The sequence below is a fragment of the Sphaerodactylus townsendi genome, linkage group LG02 (assembly GCF_021028975.2).
Source record: "Sphaerodactylus townsendi isolate TG3544 linkage group LG02, MPM_Stown_v2.3, whole genome shotgun sequence".
In the NCBI taxonomy this organism is placed as follows: Eukaryota; Metazoa; Chordata; class Lepidosauria; order Squamata; family Sphaerodactylidae; genus Sphaerodactylus; species Sphaerodactylus townsendi.
In genome coordinates, this window is record NC_059426.1 from 144,730,792 (window position 1) to 144,752,966 (window position 22,175).

The 22,175-nt window shown below is 43.7% G+C and overlaps 2 protein-coding genes and 1 pseudogene across 15 annotated transcripts in view; 2 read left to right on the top strand and 1 right to left on the bottom strand.

Moving 5' to 3' along the window:
• The window catches only part of NRXN3 (neurexin 3), a 1,536,364-nt gene that overhangs the window by 54,160 nt on the left and 1,460,029 nt on the right, over nucleotides 1-22,175 (top strand). The window lies entirely within an intron of this gene.
• LOC125426369 (YEATS domain-containing protein 4-like) lies at nucleotides 1,490-9,645 on the bottom strand. The gene is given in 3 exon segments (XM_048484625.1): nucleotides 1,490-2,077; nucleotides 2,079-2,266; nucleotides 9,501-9,645. Coding segments are annotated over 3 exon segments (711 nt in total). The 3' UTR covers nucleotides 1,490-1,699.
• LOC125427594 lies at nucleotides 4,088-4,254 on the top strand (annotated as a pseudogene).

The window sequence follows — 22,175 nt, forward strand, 5'->3', positions numbered from 1 at the left end:
AAGGCTGTATTAAAGCAATATAAATTGCAGTTTGTTCAGGGGAAGAATGAGTCTTAGAAATTCTCAGTCTTCTGCACTCCCCCCTCCACTTCCCTTGATCAGGGCTGAGAAATAGAACATGTTTTGCTTCTGAACAAGCTATGGTTTCTTATATCTAAATTGCAGCAAACAATAACTTTTGGTTTGTTCTTTTGCCTGTAAACCAGTATTCCAGAACAAGAGCCTCAGCTCTGGCATGAAATTTTGGATTATAGACATGGGAGTGAACCACAGTTTGTTGGTTGTCATGGGCATCACAGCCAACCACAGTTTGCTTAGAACATGGAAGTCTTCAGTTTTGCTGCTATATGTAAAGGGAGGAAAGAGAGGGAGGGGAGTGCAAGAGCTTGCAAAATTATACGTCCCATTCTTATTTCAAGCAAATCATGATGAGTTCATGACATCTGAATGCAGGCTGAGTATCACAACAGAGTAATAAGCTAGTGGTAAGGCTGCTTAATACATAGCTCAACAACAACTCATCTCCCTAATATTCTGTTCCTAAACGTTTTTGCAAGAGGTGAGTCTTTCTAGTTTCAGGGCAACTGCTTAAAAGTATGCATGCTTACCGTAGATATTTTCCCTTAAAATTCAAAATGGTAGTTTATGTTCTGAAGACATGTTGATGGCATGCTTATTTAGCACATGAGAGTTAATAATTAATAATGTGGTCACCTCATAAATTATAGAGGAATAAACCCAGAGGTTGCCACTGAATATGCACTCAATATGAGACTACAACTTTATGAATGCTGTAAATTCATGGATCATGACTTACATTTTTAGGTGCTGACATAAACTTCTTAGGTGTTTTGTTTAAAAATGCAATGTCCCTGGGCTTTAGGTTAATATGTCTTGGAAGTTAATGGGAAGGGTGACATATGAAACTATAATAATAACCCTGGGGAGAGGATGGTATATAATAATAATAATAATAATAATAATAATAATAATAATAATAATAAATACAACATAAGAACAGCTAAGAACTGATGGGAACATTGTCCAGAGAAAGTAATGGAAAATGAGAAGGTCAAGATCCTGTGGGACTTTCGAATCCAAACGGACAAAGTATTGAAACACAATACACCAGACATCACCGTGATGGAGGACAAGAAGGTGACCATCATCGACATCGACCATCCTCGGTGATAGCAGGGTCAGTGAAAAAGAACACGAGAAGATTATTAGATATCACGATTTGAAAATCGAGCTTCAGCATCTATGGCACAAACCAGCTGAGGCCGCTCAGGTGGAAACGTCGACTACGCTGAAGCCACCCGAAAACACTAGGGCAGCACTTGAAACATCTTCGAATTGACAAAATTAATTTTAATTAATGAATTAATTATTAAACTTATATACCGCCCTCCCCTGGAGGACTCAGGGTGGTTCACAACAAACAAATAACAACAGGTAAATACATAAACAGACACCGTACATGTAGAATAAGTTTTTCAGTTTGGAGGTAATAGTTTAATTTAAAATAAGTGATAAAACATCTTTCATTTGAACTATGAAAATATTACTTAAAAACAAATGGCACATAGTGGTCTCCCCTTGCAAAGAAATGCCTAAAACCATAATATGCAGTTGACCCTACAAAATCTGAGGACCCATAATTAGATCCATGATTATTTCCTTAGAAGGACTGCAGGTATCATATCTCTTTGGACTGATCATCATCTTCTAGTTTCCTGATTTCATTTTTCAAGCAGTTTATAGTTTCATGACTTGCTTTTAATCTTTCTTTAAGTTCAGCAATCTCAAAACTGGTTTTCTTTTTGGCAGCTTCTAGCTTTTCCCGAGTTTTTACTTCTACATCGGCAAATTCTGTTTCATGCTTATATGCACCAAGTGTCAATTGACGAGATGTAGTCAAGAGTTGCTGCATCATTGCAGTAGGATCCTGAAAAATCATCTCATCATAGAATTCAGAAACTACAGTTTTCTTCCCCAGGATTGCATTAGTATCAGACTGAAACAACTTCAGCAAATGGTACAGAGTCACAGGTCTCTCATTAGGATCAATAAAAAAATATTTTAATGATAATTTCAAATTCACCCCATCCAGTTTCAGTGATTTCATATGGTGGTTTAGTTACCACTCTTAATGGATTACTATAGCTTTCATGTAACTTAAACTGAATTTTCTTTACATAGGCAGACATATCCTCATTTCTATAGGGTTTAACATAAACCGTCCACTGATGTGTGTGTCCATCCTCTTAACATCTGTCAAATTCAGAAGGCAGCCCTGCTGGGATCCACACGAATACTACGCTGATACATTACAACTTCCTAGGCCCGTGGTGGCGAACCTTTGGCACTCCAGATGTTATGGACTACAATTCCCATCAACCCTTGCCAATTGGCCATGCTGGCAGGGGCTGATGGGAATTGTAGTCCATAACATCTGGAGTGCCAAAGGTTCGCCACCACTGTCCTAGGCCTCTGGGTGAGGCTTGAATTGTAATGAAGGCCAACAACCAGCTAAAGATCTGGCAGCTGTGAAATCTACAACAACAACAACAATAATAATGTGAATGATATTTAGGAACAGTCATTGATTGAGGTAAAGAGCAGGAATTTAAGGAAAGCCTAGAAAACCAGACAGGATTACAGAAGAAATGTGATAAAAACGAGGACTGAAAGGTGGCATGACAAAGCGTTGCATGGCCAGTTTCTGGAGAAGATCAAGGACAAGATGGACAATGAAGAGATCTGGCTATGATTTAAGACCTGGGACTCTGAAAAAGGAAACCCAATCAGTGATTTCAGTTGCTCAAGAGCAGGCAGTTAGGACAAATATGGTCAGAGCCAGAATTAAAAATCCTCAGATGATGCAAAATGAAGATTGTGCAAAGAAGCTGATGAAACTGTACATCACATATTCAGCTGCTGCAAAAAGATCTCTTAGACTGAGTACAAACAGAGGCACAACTCAGTGGCCAAGATAATCCACTAAAATTTATGCAAGAATTACAACATCAGGTTGGCTAAAAACTGGTGGGAATATTATCCAGAGAGTCATGGAAAATGAGAAGGTCAAGATCTTGTGGGACTTCCGAACCCAAATGGACAAGGTGTTGGCACATAATACACCAGCCATCACTGTGATGGAGGAAAAGAAAGTGACCATCATCGACATAGCAATACCTGGTGGCAGGAAAAAGAACATGAGAAGGTCACTAAATATCATGATTTGAAACTGAGATTCATTGACTATGGCACAAACCAGCTGAGGTCATCCCAGTGGTAATCGGCATCCTGGGCACCATTCCAAAAACAATGGGGCAGCACTTGAAACACCTTCAAATCGACAAAATCAACATTGGTCAGATTCAGAAGGCAGCCCTGCTGGGATCTGCAAAAATACTACACTGATACATTTCAATCTCCTAGGCCTCTGGGTGAGGCTTGAATTGTAATGAAAGGCCAACATCCAGCTAAAGAACTGGCAGCTGTGATATTAAACAAAATTAAACAATAGTAATGTCCTTTGATTTGTATTGAATTTATTACAAGCATGAGCCTAGCTTGATCTTTCAGATTTTGGTTGCTAAGCACGGCCGGTGCTAACAGTTATTTGGATGAGAGATCACTAACATAGTCCAGGACCACAATGGAAAGGCAGGCAATGGAAAACCAACTGTGAATGTCTTTTGCATTGAAAACCCCATGGACTCATGGTAAGCAAGCTGTGACTTAACAGCACAAAAGCAGGAAAAAATGAAGCATATTAATACAACTCAAGTAATGAAGGAATGGACCCACAGAGCATTTCTTGTGGAGGGAAGAATGCCTTCCCCACACAGTATAACCTTTTCACTTCCTCCCTTCTGCTGCAGACCAAAATCTCTCTCTCTCTCTCTCTCCCCCTCCCTCCCTCCCTCCCTCCCTCCCCCGGAGGGAGGAGGTTAGAGAATAATACTGCATTGGCTGAAATTTTGCTTTCCATGGAAATACTCCATGGGATCCACAGAGTCAAGATGTTCCAGAAAACATTTTCATGTGCATCTGCCCAAAGTACAGTCAGAGAATGGACTTCGCTTCTCGGCCTTTTGGCTAAGATCAAGTGTAATGTCTCTGCTTAAATAATTTCTGGGTTCTGCCAATTATATTTCTGATAGATGAGAGCCAATCCTGGTTATCAATGATCTATTTCCCTCATTATTTCTCTTGGTTAGGGGAGTAATAATTGGGCAACCTTATTCAAGAAGCCCAGGAGCTCTGCTAGGTTTTGTCAGATTGTGCTCAGTTTATTATCTCAATTTACTTCATTCGTGTGCGAGTTTTGTCTATGGGAAGCTTAGCATGAGATTATACAGGCACATTATTGAAAATACAGAGATGTATATATTTACCCATTTTATAATGGGAAAAGCCCCTTGTTCAGGGGTAGGGAACCTGCGGCTCGAGAGCCGCATGCGGCTCTTCTGCCCTTGCACTGCGGCTCCACGAGCCAAGCCACTGGCCCCATCTTTGCCCGCCCTGCAGGCAGCAGGGCGGGCGCACCAACTGCCCGTGGCCGGCTGGGCCGCACTGCGGGCTTCCCCTCTCGCCTGCCCCGTTGGAGCGGGGTGGGCGCTTTTCCCGGCGGCCGGCGAGGCTGAGCCGCTGGCCCCATCCTTACCCGCTCTGCAGGCAGCAGGGCGGACGCATCCATGCACTTCTCAGAATGAGCGGAGTAAAGGTTAAAAAAAACCAATATATACAGTATTATCTTTATTTTAAATATCAAAAATTATTTGCGGCTCCAAGTGTTTTCTTTTCCCATGGAAAACGGGTCCAAATGGCTCTTTGAGTGTTAAAGGTTCCCTACCCCTGCCCTTGTTGCATTGTTGGGATCAAATGGACGGTAGGCAAATTGCAGGAAGGATTCAGTAAGCCCAAGAGAACTGTTGCTTGTTGAAGGATAGAACAATTGTTGCTCCCAGAGAATGAGTGCATTTATACCCTGCCTTGTTAATATGGATTGCTCTGATTTGTATTCTCATCCAGCTGAAAACAACTCTCCAGGGCTTTTTTGAAGGCCCTGGTTTCATACCTTGTCAACATATTCTTTGTTAGTGGGATTTTCAGGCTACATGAGAAGTTCCCAACCTTGGTGGGACTGTAAGCACTTTTGGAATTTTGAAAAAGGATAGTTGGTATCACTGGAAATGACTGTCAGGTAGGGTAATTACAAAATGTTGGGAGATTGCAAAGGCAAGCAACCTCCGATGGAGGAATGCTGCCTGCAGATATACTTGGTGGGTGTCTACAGGTACCATTTTGGGGATTATTGGACCAATTACAGTAAGTCTTCTCCAGGCTAAGATTCCTTCAAATGTAGAAGAAACCAAAGGAATCAATGTGCAACGTGCATTTGTTCCCTGGAGGCCAAACAGATGAAACTGCAAGTCAAGAAATCGAATTGCAAGTAAAATTCTTTCTTGCCAGGACAGAGAAGAACACCTCCAGGTATTTAGGAACTATAGGTCAAGCTAGGCATTAGGAAGCACATGACATATTGGCAAAACCAGCAATATCATGACTGGGGGTGGGGATTTCAGTGAATTTACCCCCTGCCCCCAATGATTTGGCTTTATCAGCTTTTTGGAGGGTGGGGCAAGACTGGAATGAATTTGGTTCAGCCTACCACAGTGATTAGATCTCTCTGCTGCTGTCGCATCCCAAGTCCCAGTGGGGGCTGGGGAGATCTGAGTGCTGTGCTAAGTCTCAGCCCAGTGCAGCATTCAGAACTCCTCATTGCTGCCACTTCCCAAACAGTGGTGGTGGGGAAGACATCTGAATGCTGTACTAGGCTCAGTCTAGCACAGCATTTAGTTGCAATTTGCCCTGTATGGACTTGAGAAGCTGCAGTGGGAACAACTGAAGTTTTCAGGTTTGGGTTTTTTAACGTCCCCTCCCCAGGGTCTGCCCCCAAATCTGCAGGAATGTCTAGACTCAGAATTGACAACCCTGGGGGGGCAGGGATAGTGATCAGGTTAGGGACAGAGAGAGAAAGCAAAGGACCATTTTTGCATGTGTCCAGAGCATTACAGGACCATCTGATAGGGATGGCCTAGGCCAGGTTAAACTAGTGGTTAACTGAGAGAGGAGGTAAGAGAGAGGTTTTGAAGGAAGAAGCTACAGGGCACTTTGAGGCTGACTGCAGTAAATCCCTTGCTCCATTTTAAAATAGGGTCATTATTTCCATGGAAAAACTGAGACCTAGAGAGAGGAACAGCTGATTTGGGCAGAAGCTGATGCTGCACATCTTACAGCTGTAATTCAGATCAAGCTGAGCCAGTCTGCATCCTAAGATCTCAATGGCTGGGGAATAGTTCAAAGAGGACTCCCACAGCATGTCAACTCTGTTTGCAAAGACTGCAGCAGAGCCAAATTTGATTCAGGTCAGACAGAACGCAGGCAGTATTGTATGAGTCACACAGCCCAAAAGGGAAAGGAATCCAGCACAATACACTGACCCTTTGCTGTAGTCCTGCATGAATGGTTCCCAGTGTTCTGCTGTGATAAGGTGCCGACTAGATCAGCTTGAACTATGTTATAGCACTTCTGCTATGAAAGCATCCAAGGTACATTGTTTTGAGTATGTCGCAATTGTGTCTGGGAATTTTTGTTCCTGTTTTCTTCCCATGGCATTGTTTTGGTGTCGGGGAAGCTTTAACTATGGGGCATCTGTCGTCCCCAACCTGACTCATGGCAGCTGTAGGGGGCATGACACCCAATCCATTACTCCAGGTGTCCCAACCTTTTTGAGCCTGCGGGCACCTTTGGAATTCTGGCCCAGTGTGGTGAATGCAACTACAAGATGGTGGTGAATGCAACTACATAGTCAACCGTGAATGTCAGGAAGTGAGGTTATGCATACTCTTACAGTATCTTTCACCATTTCAAACAGAAACGGATGCCTTTTAAAATGAACATACTGTTTTAAAATATTTTTATGTACACATATTCATACAGCGAAGATCCTTATGCTGTGGTGGCAGCTGTTGTGAAGGCAACAATTTTTAAAAACCTGCACAGCCAATCAGATCTTTAATTTCTGATCTTTAATTGCTGATCAAACAACCCATCTGGCCCCACTAACCTTTTAAAAACAGTTGATAGGACCCAGGAAAGGAGTTGGCAGGTGCCATGTTGTACATAGACACCATCAGTGGTAGGATTGAAATAATTTAACAACCGTTTCCGAAAGGACTCAGTGGTGGGATTATAACCATTCTCTGAACTAGGAAAAAAATTAGCTACCAGTTCTACTGAATAGGTGCGAATAGGCTGAATCTCACCACTGGACACCATGCTAGGGATTGCTGCACTATGCCCAGTGAGTCTATGACTCCAATCTTGACTTAGCCCAGGGACCCAGAATTGTTATGCTACACAGCAAATTTGATGCCCTTGCCTGAAAACCCAAATTTTCAGTGTTGCTACCTTGAAAAAAACCGCTTCCCTGGAGTTTGACAAAGATTTCCGATTGTCTAACATTGAGCCATTTCCCTTAAAAGTTAAAGGGAATGGCTGTGGGGACCCCCCCCCAGCTGAAAATATTTGTCATTTTGTGGCTTTTAGCTTAGTTTAAATGGCTCCCTTTTGTTTTTAGCTAAACAAAAAGCTGACAAAAGCCAAAATGGCTTTTTGAGGTGGGTTAGGGTGGGTGGTGGGTGGGAGGGATTGGATTATTGGTATGCACATCCCTAGTGAGAAGAACAGAACCAGCTCCCCCCTTGTGTGATGTCCCTAATTGACATTGGACACTTCTGGTCTCACAACATGAGACTTGACGCACAAGTTCAGAATGCTTCACATTCAGCATACCCCAAACTGTTTCCAAAAGTCCTGGAAGGCTATTCTGGAAATGGGCAGACCACAACAACAGTATTATTATCGGCTGCCTTAAGGCAGAGGAGAGATTGGAAATGGGGATATCCCAAGCTGCTGTACTACACTAAGAATACTTGGCAGTGCAGCTGCAAAACATCAGCCTTTTTTGCCACTGACAGCTCCTTCTCCAAGCTACTCCTTGTTAGTGGAGTTTGTAGTAATGGAAGTAATTAACACACTGGGAGCTATTTCTTTGTCCTGCAAGAGAACAGAAAAAGCCATCAGAGCAACCCTAGACATGATTGCTCTGCAGGGTTATTTTCTCTCTCTTTTTCCCCACCCATTTTGCTTTGTGCCTGGGTTTTGATTTTTTCTCTCTTAAGAAAGCTGGAGAGCAGAAATGGTCTGTAAATTGCATTCATGTGGAGCACAAGGTAGGTAGGCTGGTTAAAGGTCACTCTCTGACTGCAGTGCTTCGTTGGGCAGGGAGGTTAGGGGGATAAGGCAGAAAACAGTGATGGACCCATCGGTTTTTTTGCAGGCATTCCTGTGGCTCTCTGTTCCCCATATCTGACCCAAAGAGTTCAGGTTTTGAACTACATTCTGTTGTATAGGTCCCAGGAGACAAGAACCTTGAAAGGTGATTATCATCATTATAAAATAATAACTTTTTGAGCAGCCAGATGGCTTCCCAGTCTGATCAGTTTTGAAGTGCCATAGCCCTGCAATTGGTATTGAATGGAGTGGCCTGCCATTGTTCTCAGGACCCCACATGGGGCCACTGGTGGCATTTAAGCTCTGGATATGGCCAGACATGAGTTTGAATGTTCTCAGCACTATACTAGTTGCAGCTTGTGTTTGATACAGGGGCCATCCTTTTCAATTAAAAGGCAGTTTTATGCTTCCTTCAAAAAGGATAAGAAGAGCACAGTTGGAATAGAGCACAGGGCAAGAACAAGAATTTAGAAGAGGAGGTGGGCAGTACTGGATAGAAGTAGAATTTATTTGTGTAGGGCTAGAGAACTAGTCAAAAAACAGGACACAGAGACCTCATAAACACAGATACCCAGCCAAAGTACAAGCTTCTCTGGCCTGCAAGAGAATGATGTGGGGGTTTTAAAATCCCAGGGAAAGGATTTTGTCAGTGGAGTGGACAACACATTATTGTCTTTCATGAACCTTTCTGTTTTGTCATTAGTGCCACTAAGTAGTAAATTATTACAAAAGAAATCACAATAAACACTCTTAAATGATAGCACTTTTCTTCCACAAAACTGTAGAATCATAGAGATGAAAGGGGCCATACAGGATATCTAGTCCAATCCAGTCAGTACAGAATTGTCCTAAAGCATCCTTGACAAGTGTTTGTCGAGCTGCTGCTTGAAAATTGCCAGTGAGAGGGAGCTCACCACCTCTAGGCATCCAGTTCCACTGCTGAACTACACTACCTGTAGACATTTTTTCCTAATATCCAGCCAGTAATTTCTACCTATAATTTAAACCCATTAGTGTACGTCCTATCTTCTGCTGTCAACAGCGAAAGCTCCCTGCCTTTCTCTAAGTGATGGTCTTTCAAATACTTAAAAAGAGCAATCATCCCCCCCTTAACCTCCTGTTCTCCAGACTGAACATTCCCAAGTCCCTCAGTGTTTCCTCATAGGGTTTGGTCTCCGTCCCCTTGATCATCTTCATTGCTGTCCTCTGCACCCACTCCATTCTGTCCACATCCTTTTTGAGGTGAGGCCTGTGGTACTTTTCACAGTGCTTCATGCGTGTCCTGACCAACACAGTGATTTTTATGCCATCAAGTCACAGCTGACTTATGGTGACCCTGAGGGTTTTCAAAGCAAGAGATGTTCAGAGGTGGTTTGCTGTCGCCATTGCCTGCCTTCTACATCACATCCCTAGTATTCCTGGAAGGTCTCCCAACCAAATACTTGACAGGGTCACGGCTGAGAGTGACTGACTGAAGGTCACCCAGCAAGTTTCTATGGCAGAATGCGGTTTCCCAGATTACTTTAATCACTACAGCATGCTGACTTTCAATGTAGTGTCCAGCAGAACTATGACATCTTGCGATTTGGATGCTGTGTCCTGTTGATACACCTCAAGACCACATTGGCCTTTTTTGCCACTATCACACCAACAGCTTATAATTTCTTTATAATCCAGCCATAGCCCAAGATCTCATTCACATACACTGCTACCCAGAAGGGTGTTCTCCATCCAGAATATGGACTTCTCTTTTTTGTTAACCAGATTCAGAACTCTGCACTTAACCTTGTTGAATTGCATTTTGATTGCATCTGCCCACTTTCCCAGTATGTTCAGATCTTGTTGAATTCTATCTTTGTTTTCTGGTGTGTTTGCTAGTCTTCTCAATTTGGTGTCATCTGTAAATTTAAAGAGTAGTCCCTCTATCCCCTCTTCCAGATAATTCATATTGACTATGCCAAATAAGGTCTTTGAACTTTGCTGTGAATTATGTCTCATGTGACTTAAAACTACTCCTTTCTTCTCTGGTGTGTGTAATGCCACTCTTTAGAAGGGCCAGTTTTGTTTTGTTTTTTAGTATGAAGAGTTTTCTTCACACAGTTTTTTAAAAGGCTTTTCTTTCATTTCCCATCTGCAGATGTTTCACAGTGTGCCCTGTCCAAGCAAGTTCAGAACCAAAAAGTCGTTCAAGTGCTGCTGGTGTTTCTTCCTACCTCTACCTCCCCTTGTGACAGAAACAACATAATTTTCCTGTCAGTGTTTTAAAATTTCAGCTTAAGTAATTTATTTTGCAGAATTAATAAGAACATAAGAATTCAATCAAGGACTGATTGTAAAGAAGAATTTCTTTTTGGAAGAAAGGTGCCTCCTTGGGGACCCAATTCAAGAAATGCTAGTTAAACAAAACCCGTTATTCTGTGTTGGGTTAGAAACATGTAAAAAAGAAATTCCGTGGCAGGAGTGAATGCCTCCTTGCATGTAAACGGAGAAACATGAGAAGAGCCTACTACAACTGGTACACAGTTTGAGAAATTCCTGTGTAAGTGATATGAAATTACTATTATCCTATTTTACAGTCTGCTTCGGGAGTTCCTCGGCTGCAGACACCATCCTAGATAAGTTGGCTTCTTAGCAGAGAACGTATGAATGGAGGGTATGCAGGTTTCCTGCCTCTGTTTCCACTGAATGGCACTGTTGTTCCTTCTGTGTGTATATTTGCTCCAAGTCAGACTTAAAATATATGCCATCTCCAAGCAATTAACAGAAAACTGGCTACTAAGGGAGAAGAAGCAGGCAGGGAGAGTGACAAATCCAGATAGCGAAAACTTTTTGAACAGTTTGTTAAATACCTGCATGTCAGCTCAGCAACCAGCTCCTTCTCTGCCTTTTGAGCAGTCTGTTGTATGGTGAGATGTTTGCAAAGATATTAACCCTACATAAAAAGTGTTCCAGTGGGTGATTATGGAAATGAGCTGGCAATTAGATGATGCCACTCACACACTGCTCTCTTCATATTCTGGTAAGCTTTGGAGAGCTATTTTGCAACAAAGGTAGGTCCCCTCCCAGAGCTCTTAAGCAGATGAATGAGATTTCTCAGCAGGTATTTCAGTGACCTGGGCAGAGTGACCACTGGCTTGGCAATAGCTGAGGCAGAAAACTCTTCACTAGCAGTGGTCTAGCAAGTAGTAACCTGTTCTTGTTCAGTTTAGCTCACAGTCATTTATGAGTGGGAAGTTTGATTAGAGCTAGTGGATGTGTTTCCAGCAGAGATTTTTCTAAGCGAGGAATGCTGAGCCGTCTGGTTAAACCACAGGATTTATTCTTTGCCTTTCTTTCTGTTCAAGAATCTAAATCAAGGAAGAGAGGAAACAATACTTTATATGTCTGAAGTATAAACATTGGCCTTGTCATTTTCTCTTGACTTCTTTCTCGTGGTGGTTCATGAAGATCTAGTTGTTTATGAGATGACGAGATGATTCTTCTGATAGTAAAGAAACTTAAAATAAGAATACATGTTAAATGCATACAAAATACTACTTTTTCATCCAAGTTATAGCAAATGAAAGTTATATAGCTGTAACTGTAACCGAGGACGACAAAATACCATCTACTTATTAAAAACAGTTCAAAATTCACATTCTTCTGCCTTTCTTGAACAAAGCTTCATTGCTCTTAGATACTCCTGTAGTAGTGTTAGGTATGATTGTCAGAGGTCTTGTGCCACAAGGTGTGTTACTATCCCTCACTTGTTTTCCCCTCATAGCAGTTGTGAAGATAAACGAGGTGAGTCCTTTCTATTCTGAAATAATACCAAGGAAATAATAAGATTTTTTTTTATCATCAGAACAACCATGTGGTAGGTTAGGCTGAGAGTATGTGACTGACCCAGTGTCACCAACACTCAATATGATTCTCACAATGAGTGGGGATTTGAATGTAGGTCTCCCAGGTCTGATCCCAAATGCAGCACTGGCTACATTGCACAAGATGCCTCTATCCATGCTACTGCCCAGGTATTATCACAAGAAAGAACGCCCCCTTCTTGGAGAAAGGAGATGTTGTATGCTGGCTAGATGGGAATTTTTATTACATTGTGGGGAAGTTTTAGGGACAGTTCTTATTATAGAAACTTACAAATGGAAACTGAAGTGAAGGAGCAACTAGTAATAATTTCATGCAAATCTGTACTTGTTAATAGGTTTACTATCCTAGCACCATATGCCTGGCAAGCCTTATTTTATCACATAACCAGAAGGTTGGAAGGGAACATGCATATATCAGACCTTCAGAGATCAGCCCACTCAATCCAGACTAGAGTGTTCCACAAGCAAATTTTTTTAAAACCCCAAAGAGAATTGCAGTAAAATGCCTGCTTTTTAATGAGCTACAAGCTTTAGTATTCCCTTTCAGGACTGGAGAAGAAGAGAAGAGTGACTATTATTTATTATTATTATTTGATTTCACAGCTGCCAGTTCTTTAGCTGGTTGTTGGCCTTTCATTACAATTCAAGCCTCACCCAAAGCTCTAGGAAGTTGTAATGTATTGGCGTAGTATACGTGAGGATTCTAGTAGGGCTGCATGTTGAATCTGACAGATGTTACTTTTGTCGATTTGAAGATGTTTCAAGTGCTATCCTAGTGTTTTTGTGATGGTGCCCAGGTGCCGATTACCACTGGGACGACTGCAGCTGGTTTGTACCATAGATGCTGAAGCTTGATGGTATTTAGTTACCTTCTCATGTTCTTTTTCAGTGACCCTGCTGGCACCCAGGTACTTCTGTGTTGATGATGGTCATTTTCTTGTCCTCAATCACTGTGATGTCTGTGTATTATGTTTCAACACTTTGTCCATTTGAATTGAATGTCCCACAGGATCTTGACCTTCTCATTTTCCGTGACTTTCTCTGGACAGTGTTCCCACCAATTTTTAGCTGTTCTTATATTGTAATTCTTGCATAAATTCCAGTGAATCATCTTGGCCACTGAGTTGTGCCTGTGTTTGTACTCAGTCTGGGAGATTCTTGATTTCAGTTCTATGTAAAGGAAACATTCTAGACTCCAGTGAACTACAACTAAAGACGTTTTTGAGCTTTACCAGGTGTTGGATGCTGTTATGACTTCCACCATTTTTAATGTTAGTTAATTAGTATATGACTTTCACTTTATTTAAAAGTCATAAGATGGAGTTGTTCTACCTGGCCTATAGTTGAGGCAGGAACAGTTACATTGTTGCTGACCTCCTTATCCTTCCCTATGCATTGTTGTTTTCTTATCTTGTCTAGTATGGGTCTTTAGATGGGTTAGGTTTGGTTTTTATAGTTGTTCTAGGTACCCTCCTTGGGTTAATCATTGAAGAAGTTTGTAATAGTTTGTATGAATGAGGCCCTGGAGATATTTTAATTGGTCGGATTTTAAATTGGTATAAGAAGTGATGTGTATTTTTGTATGTTTTTGTACAGTTTTATGTTGTTAGCTTCCCTGAACCCATCTTTGAATGAGAAAGGATGGGATATAAATCTAATAAAGTAAAATAATAAAATCATTTTGCAAATGGATATATGGGCAGTAGCTGTAAAGAAAAAACATACTTTATTTTAAAAATAAGGTATTAATGGATTTGCATCAGGAACTGTCATGAAAGACGCATCCACTCTTGTTTGCCAGAGAAAGGGGAATATGTCTTAAAATTAAGCTTTCTGTCAGTGTTTCCTTTAAAATTGGTATTTGTATTAAATTAATTTAAATTTAAATTAAGTTAATTTAAATTAAAGGTAATTAATTTAAATTTATTAGTGACTAAAATGGCGTAACTATTTACTTGACTGATTAATCCAGTTGGATTCTATACAGATCACCAAAATTTGCTTTCTGATTTTTTAAAAAAACCTTGTCAATATGACTCCCTATATGTTTACTCAGAACAATTGCTGAATGAAATGTGACTTAGACTAATTATTGGTTCAGTTATTCAGTATGAACCATGCTTATTAGTGTGACCTAAGACCTTGTTTACGGTAAGCAAAATAAATAAATAAATCTAGCATGGCTGAAATTCTTTGTGGCAACCTGGAACCATATGGACGTCAGTGAAAATTAGGACTGTAATCCACTTATGTTTACACATTCTGTTAAGATTATGTGACAGATGGAAATGTAGAGTATTATTAGGAATGCAAGGGTCTTTGAATGAGATTGGGATAGTTTGTATTGCATCACTAAATAAACTGTTAGGAGGAAAGTAGGTCTATTTCAAGTTAGCACTTGCTTTATATCTGATGGTTGGAAAGAGTCACTATATCTAGAAAAAATAATTCCATTCTACTTCCCTAGATTGGTTTAAAGTAGAATAATTTTTTAGATTAAGCTAGTGTTATTCAAAGTACAACATAGCTGGGAGAGGGAAGGAGGCATGATATTGACCAATTTCATCAAATCTTAGAAGCTAAGCAGGGTTGATGCTTGAATTGAAGACCACTGAAGAACACACTGCAGAGGAAAAAATGGGTTTTATACCCTGCTTTTCTCTACCTTTAAGGAGTCTCAGTGTGCCTTACAATCACCTTCCTTTTCCCTCTCTACAACAGACACCTAAGACTAGCCCAAGGTTACCCATCAGGCTTTAAGTGGAAGGGGTGGGGGTAACCGATCCAATTTACCATTGGATTGGTCACCCCCACTTTGGATAATCGGCTGCTCATGTGGAAGAGTGGGGAATCAAACCTGATTCTCCAGATTAGAGTCCACCATGCTGCAGAGGAAAGCAATGGCGAACCACCTCATCTTCCCAGTTTCCTTGAAAGCCCCTTGTTGAGGCAGCCATAAGCCAGCCTGTTCAGCCCTGCCTGGGACAGAACCTCCTGTGGGTCTGCCTGCCTGCCAGCCAAGTCCACCTGGTGAGCTGCCGCCAGCTGCCACTGGGAAGGAGTGAGAGTCCTTCCCTACCCACCCCATTGGAAACACCTGCAGGGGGTGGGGCCTGGCAGCTACAACAGGAGTTCCACCAGCAGCCCAAGGCAGCCAGCCTGTTGAGCCCTGCCTGGGACAGATCCTCCTGTTGGTCTGCCTGCCTGCCAGCCAAGCAGAAGTCCACCTGGTGAGCTGCCGCCTGCTGCCATTGGGAAGGAGTGAGAGTCCTTCCCCACCCACCCCATTGGAAACACCTGCAGAGGGTGGGGCCTGGCAGCTACAACAGGAGTTCCACCAGCAGCCCAAGGCAGCCAGCCTGTTGAGCCCTGCCTGGGACAGATCCTCCTGTTGGTCTGCCTGCCTGCCAGCCAAGCAGAAGTCCACCTGGTGAGCTGCCGCCAGCTGCCACTGGGAAGGAGTGAGAGTCCTTCCCTACCCGCCCCATTGGGAACACCTGCAGGGGGTGGGGCCTGGCAGCTACAACAGGAGTTCCACCAGCAGCTCAAGGCAGCCAGCCTGTTCAGCCTTGCCTGGGACAGATCCTCCTGTTGTTCTGCCTGCCTGCCAGCCAAGCAGAAGTCCACCTGGTGAGCTGCCGCCAGCTGCCACTGGGAAGGAGTGAGAGTCCTTCCCCACCCACCCCATTGGAAACTCCTGCAGGGGGTGGGGCCTGGCAGCTACAACAGGAGTTCCACCAGCAGCCCAAGGCAGCCAGCCTGTTGAGCCCTGCCTGGGACAGATCCTCCTGTTGTTCTGCCTGCCTGCCAGCCAGCCAAGCGGAGGTCCACCTGGTGAGCTGCCGCCTGCTGCCACTGGGAAGGAGTGAGAGTCCTTCCCCACCCACCCCATTGGAAACACCTGCATGGGGTGGGGCCTGGCAGCTACAACAGGAGTTCCACCAGCAGCCCAAGGCAGCCAGCCTGTTGAGCCCTGCCTGGGACAGATCCTCCTGTTGTTCTGCCTGCCTGCCAGCCAAGCGGTAGTCCACCTGGTGAGCTGCCGCCTGCTGCCACTGGGAAGGAGTGAGAGTCCTTCCCCACCCACCCCATTGGAAACACCTGCAGGGGGTGGGGCCTGGCAGCTACAACAGGAGTTCCACCAGCAGCCCAAGACGGCCTTGTTAATTACGGCCGCGTCAGCAGCACGCAAACAGCTGCGGAGAGTGCTGCAAGTGAGCCAAGGGACTGGCCGATTGCGGGGCGAGCGACGAGGACTGTCCTTCGGATTGAGTGGGCTATTAGGAACTAGAAATCTCCGGGTGCTTGGTTGTACCACTGTGCCTGGATTTGGGGAGCTTGTGGTGAGAGAGCCGCGTGAGCCATATTCCAGGGGACAAACTCTGGCCTCGGAGCGACGTGAGCAAGATCCAATCGGGGTGTCCAGTGGCAGGGGGCCCCTGCGCGTTGCCCCGCTTGTCTGGGATTGTACTGCTGGCACCTTTGGACTTCCTGCTGCCTCGGCAGGCCGTGGATTAACGGCTGGCCTTGGTGGTGGGGGCCGTGTGCCTGCTGCCCATATAAGAACTGTCCTGCTGCCCATATAAGAACTGTCCTGTGCCAATTACTGCAGATCTATAGATCTAGTGGCAGCAGTTACTGTCTGCCAGTCACCACTCTCTTTCGGCCCACTAGTAAATATCAGCTGATCAGTGAGATCCATCTAGCTGATAGCTGGTTTTTTTCTATGATATTTAGTTTCATGATTGTATACTATATCATTGATAGGATTAGTGGGGATTAGTTTAATTATAGGACTGGCTAGGCACAGCTGTTGTTTGTAGCCTTCCAGCCTGTATGTGATGTGGTATTAGGTTAAGGTAGCTAGATTAGAATCAGTACCTAGTAGTAGGGTTATTTATTTATTTATTTATTTATACTTTGGGCTTCTAGACCGCCCCATCCCCGAGGGGCTCTGCGCGGTGTACAGCAGATAATAAATACAATTTTAAAACATCATAAATAGGCTAAAACTGTGTGGAAGTGGGTAGTGAGGCTATAGGTTTTGGGGAGGGTGGCTGAGCAATGGGGGCACCTACTTTGGGGCAAGGGATCCCGGTGTTGATGGGGCGGGGTAGATATAGCGGTAGGCAGTGGCCGTATGATAGAAGACGAACAAGATATGGCTATGCTCGTTCGCCTTCTGACCTCCGACCTATCCCAAGGGACGACGGTGGCGGGGTCCAGGCTTACTCTGCTTTGTCACTGGTGTTGATCAATGCCAGGTCCATCAATAACAAAACTGCTGTGCTCCGAGACTATCTCGAAGCCCAGCGGATGGACCTGGCTTGTATCACCGAAACCTGGGTGCGTGTGGGTGAAACCGTCACCTTAGGCGAACTCGCGCCACCCGGTTTCGCGTGTCTCCACCGGCCACGAACACAGGGCTGGGGGGGAGGTGTGGCAATGTTCATCCGTGATTCCATTCCCTTCAGGGCTGCCCCCGTCCCAGAGATCACCGGCATAGAATGTGTCGGCCTGGAGTGGTTGGCCGTGGAGAGGATGGCGGTCCTTCTGGTGTACCGGTCACCTAGCGCACCAGGGGACGGCCTGCTGCGGCTGCTGGAGGTGGTGGCAGACTGGGCATTGCGGTTCCCCAGACTTATTGTTCTGGGGGACTTCAATGTCCATGTTGACGCCGCCTCATGTACAGCAGCCGCAGACCTGGTGTCATCCATGGCGGCACTGGGCCTCTCCTTGGTAAGTTCTGGCCCCACTCATGAGGCCGGCCACACGCTGGATCTGGTCTTCAGGTTGGGGGTTGATATGGTTGTATCCTCTACAGATAGAGTGCCATGGTCTGACCATTATGCCCTGAAGGTTCGGATGGACCTGCTGCGCCAACCCCGTCTGGGCGAGGGGCTGATTTATGCCCGCCCACGGAGACTTATGGATCCAATTGGTTTCCTGAATGCTCTGCGGGACCCTGAACCCGCCGGCACACTCGATGAGCAGGTGGAGGACTGGAATTCCCGGCTCTCCGATGCCATCGAGACTGTTGCCCCCCGGCGTCCTCTTCGCCCCCGTATACCGAGGAGCTGCGGCAGATGAAACGGGTGCTTAGACGACTAGAGCGAGTGTGGCGGAAATCTCGCTACGGCGCTGCGCGAACATCTTATAGGATGTTTATGAAGGCCTATGAGATGGCAACGAAGGAGGCGAAGAGGGCTTTCTTCTCCTCCTCTCTTGCGTCTGCTAGCTCTCGCCCGGCACAATTATTTCGCATAATTCGGTCTTTCACCTCCTTATCGGAAGGGTCTACAAATCACCGATTGGCTGTTAGCTGTGAGGCTATGAGCTTTTTTGCAGACAAAGTCACGTCGCTTCGCCGGGACCTTCCTGCTACGTTATCTACAATTAGCGAACTGGAGGCTCCCTTGCCGTCTTTGGGCCCAAGTTTGGCCCAGTTCTCCCTGCTCTCCGAAGCCGCTGTTGACAGGGCCTTGGCTGCTGTTAGACCTACTACCTGTCCTCTGGATCCGTGCCCCTCCTGGCTTATAAAAGCTTGCCGGGCGGAATTACGACCCCATCTGTTGAATATCATCAATGACTCCCTTGAGCAAGGGGTCATATTGAGGGGCCCCACCATCTCTCCCCTCATGGGGGTAGGTTTTAAATTGGGGTTGGACGCCTCTTGCTCATTTATGTATTACTGTCATTCGCTGTTTTATGAGTTTTAAGTTATTTTATGGGATGGAGCCTATGTATTTATATTTTGTATGACCGCTCCTGTCTGATATTTAGATAATGTTGTTTACCGCCCGAAGAAATAAATAAAATAAATAAAAAGTCAGTTGCAACTTGATGGGACATCTGTTCTTACGTATATCAGAACAGTCCCCTTTAAACAAGTTTGACCTTATCCTAGACAGGCTGGAATCAGTTCTGTGAAAAAAATTATCTTTCTTTAAAAAGTAACATCTTATTTTCCCATCTCTTCTTTTCTCAAACAAAATGTCCATAATTTGCATAAAAGCATAAAAAATATGTACACATGTTAACATTGTTCTTTGACTTTTTATGGCATTTTTCACTGTCTGATTTATGCGTCTCAGTCTCTGAATTAATTGACGTTGAAGCAATTGATGATCGAGTATGTTCCGCTGTATGATCTAAAGCCTTACTTTGTTCCAGTGCTTTATCTAGATCTCCTGTTCCTATCATCTTAATTTTTGAGAATTAGTAGGATGAATAATTAGTTTTTTTTCATGTGAACCTGTATCAGACTGCTTAGTAACTGTATTGTCTGTTCCCTGTGTGCATACATGCACACTTTATCTTTAGGTTCCAACAGTTGGAAACTGGGCAGGCTTTTTGTCCAGTTTTTGTTTTTAATTTTGATGTATATTCAATTTTTTTTCCTGTTTCTGAGAAATACTAAATTAGGAAGCTGAGTTCTAAGTTTGTTATAAAACATTATTAGAGGCAAGTTCCTTTAATTGCAATATATATTTATACTCCTGAATCTCTGGCTTTCTTTAGAAGGGCTGGATAGTTAAAATGACCCAGACTTCAGTTTCTATCAAATACATTGACTGTAGCTAATTTGGACTGGATTGGACAGGTTGGAAAGCCATAGTCATGGTCAAAGATTTTAAATTAGTGTTTAGAAAATTGAAGACCAGTATCAGACATTAGCACATGCTGTATACCATTCCTTGAAAATAAAACTTTTAAGTTAATGGTATTTTGCCCTGACAGATATTCTAATGTGGCTTTTTCTAGAAGGTGCAAATAATAATTTAAAACCAACAGGTAATTTCTGCTAGAGTTCGTAAAGATGTCAACATGCACTTGACAGTACTGTGCGTCTAACATGTCATTATCCTCATGAATGTGTTTGCTAGTAAGCAGCCTATATTTATTGTGCCATTTCCCCCATCTTCTTAATATGTAGATTTATTGAGGTCAATGTAACATACTCATTTTCTTTTTTTCCATGCTCAGATTTCCATCATTTGGTATCTGAAGCATCTCTCTTTGTAATGATTTGGACAGTATCAGTCTAAGGCCTGTGAACAATATTTTGCCCCATATGCTGTTTCTGAAGGCCTACTGTCTAAAGAATTAAATTTCAGGGGCCTTGATGGGCTGCAGTAGGAAGGGTAAGTAGGAAGATCTCAGTCCACAAAAGCCACTGATGGTTAGTATCCAGCCCCCAATCGAGGATACTGTAAACTGTTAGGACCTGAGTCCACTTTGCAGCTTAAAGAGCCATTGGGTGGGTTAGGGGTGCAATTAACTAAGTTTAGAAGAAGTAATTTTCCTTTAGTTCCTATTATTTTTTTTATTTTTTTATTTGTTTGAACTTTTATACCGCCCCATCCCCGAAGGGCTCTGGGCGGTGTACAACATAATATAAATAAGAAAAATTACTAAAATCTTTAAAACAGCGATAACAGTGACAATGATAATAATAATAATGGGAGGCGTCCGGCCAACCCTACTTTTAAAAATTCTCCCCAGGAAGGAAAAAGGGGGGAGAAGGCTGCGAGACGTATTGAGTAGTGGCCTAGATGGAAGGCCAGTTGGAGGGGGGCACCATTCAGCGGCTGGTCCCTCCAAAGGCCCAGTGGAACAGCTCCGTTTTACAGGCCCTGCGGAACTCGCCAAGGTCCCGCAGGGCCCGGACAGCCGGAGGCAGAGTGTTCCACCAGGCCGGGGCCAGAGCCGTAAAGGCCCTGGCCCGTGTGGAGGCCAGCCGCATAATTGAGGGGCCAGGGACCACTAATAAATTGGCCTCTACTGACCGTAGAGGCCGCGTAGGGACATATGGGGTGATGCGGTCCTGAAGATACGAGGGTCCCAGGCCGCGTAGGGCCTTAAACTGCCTGCTGAGACTTTTAGCTTTAAAGTAGTCAGAGTCCTTAAAAGTTTGTCTCATTCTGAATGGTGGTAGGGATTACTGATTTCTATCACTTCCTTTCAGGTTACTACAAATTCTGAAAAGTGCTCCATCAGGTCAATTTCTTTTTTCCTCTCTGGTTTCCTTCCCTCCTTCAACTAATGCTCAACAGTCCTCAGCATTTTGTGGTTCCTGGAGGAGAATGAGAATCCTTGTCAAACTGTTTTTCCCCAGTGATGTGTGTTTCTTTTTAAAAAGTGTCCAACTTGTTATTTATCTGCAGAACCTCCCATGTCCCATGTCCACGGGTAGTCTCTTTTTTCTTTCCTGCTAGTACACACTTGAACTTCAAGTTGTGTATCATTAAATAATATTATGCAAACCAGCACAGTTTAACAATCCATTGGATTTTTAGGTTACTAAGGCTGAAGAGAATTCAGCTCCATTAACAACTGTCAGAGATGACAGCAATGAGTCATAGCAAGCGGCCATCTTTGCTTACATGGGGAAAAATGCATCTTTTTATCAGAAAGCTGGCTCCGTATAACACTTCTGAGCAGAGAGTTCCCCAGAAAATTGGCAGCACCAGCAATCTCCACCCACATAAGATCTGGGGATAGTAGAACCTGATGAATGGATGCTGGCTGCATTGTGGCCCATACTGTGTCAGTTCTAGTGGGGAATTTTATGTATTTATATAACGTGACTTTCCAGGACTGTTGATGCATTGCATGGGATTATCCCAGCTGTTTTCTTCTTAAAGGCGAAGCTGTCATCATCACCTCTTCTATCAGTGGTGATATTCATCTTGACTAAGAGAGCCAAAAGCTAGTAATGGAGACCTTTAATGTTAGCTTTGGTATATTGCTTACCACTTTTAAACTTACTCAAAAAACTTCTATACGGAGGATTTCAGCGATGGTATTGCTTCTTGTGGTGAGATTGGTATCCCAAAGGAAAGGATGGCCAGTTGTATTGCAAGTATGAGATCTTCTTGTATGCTCACAACATCCTGTATTTTTTCTTCACTGAAAAGTGCCATCTCATTCACATTTAAA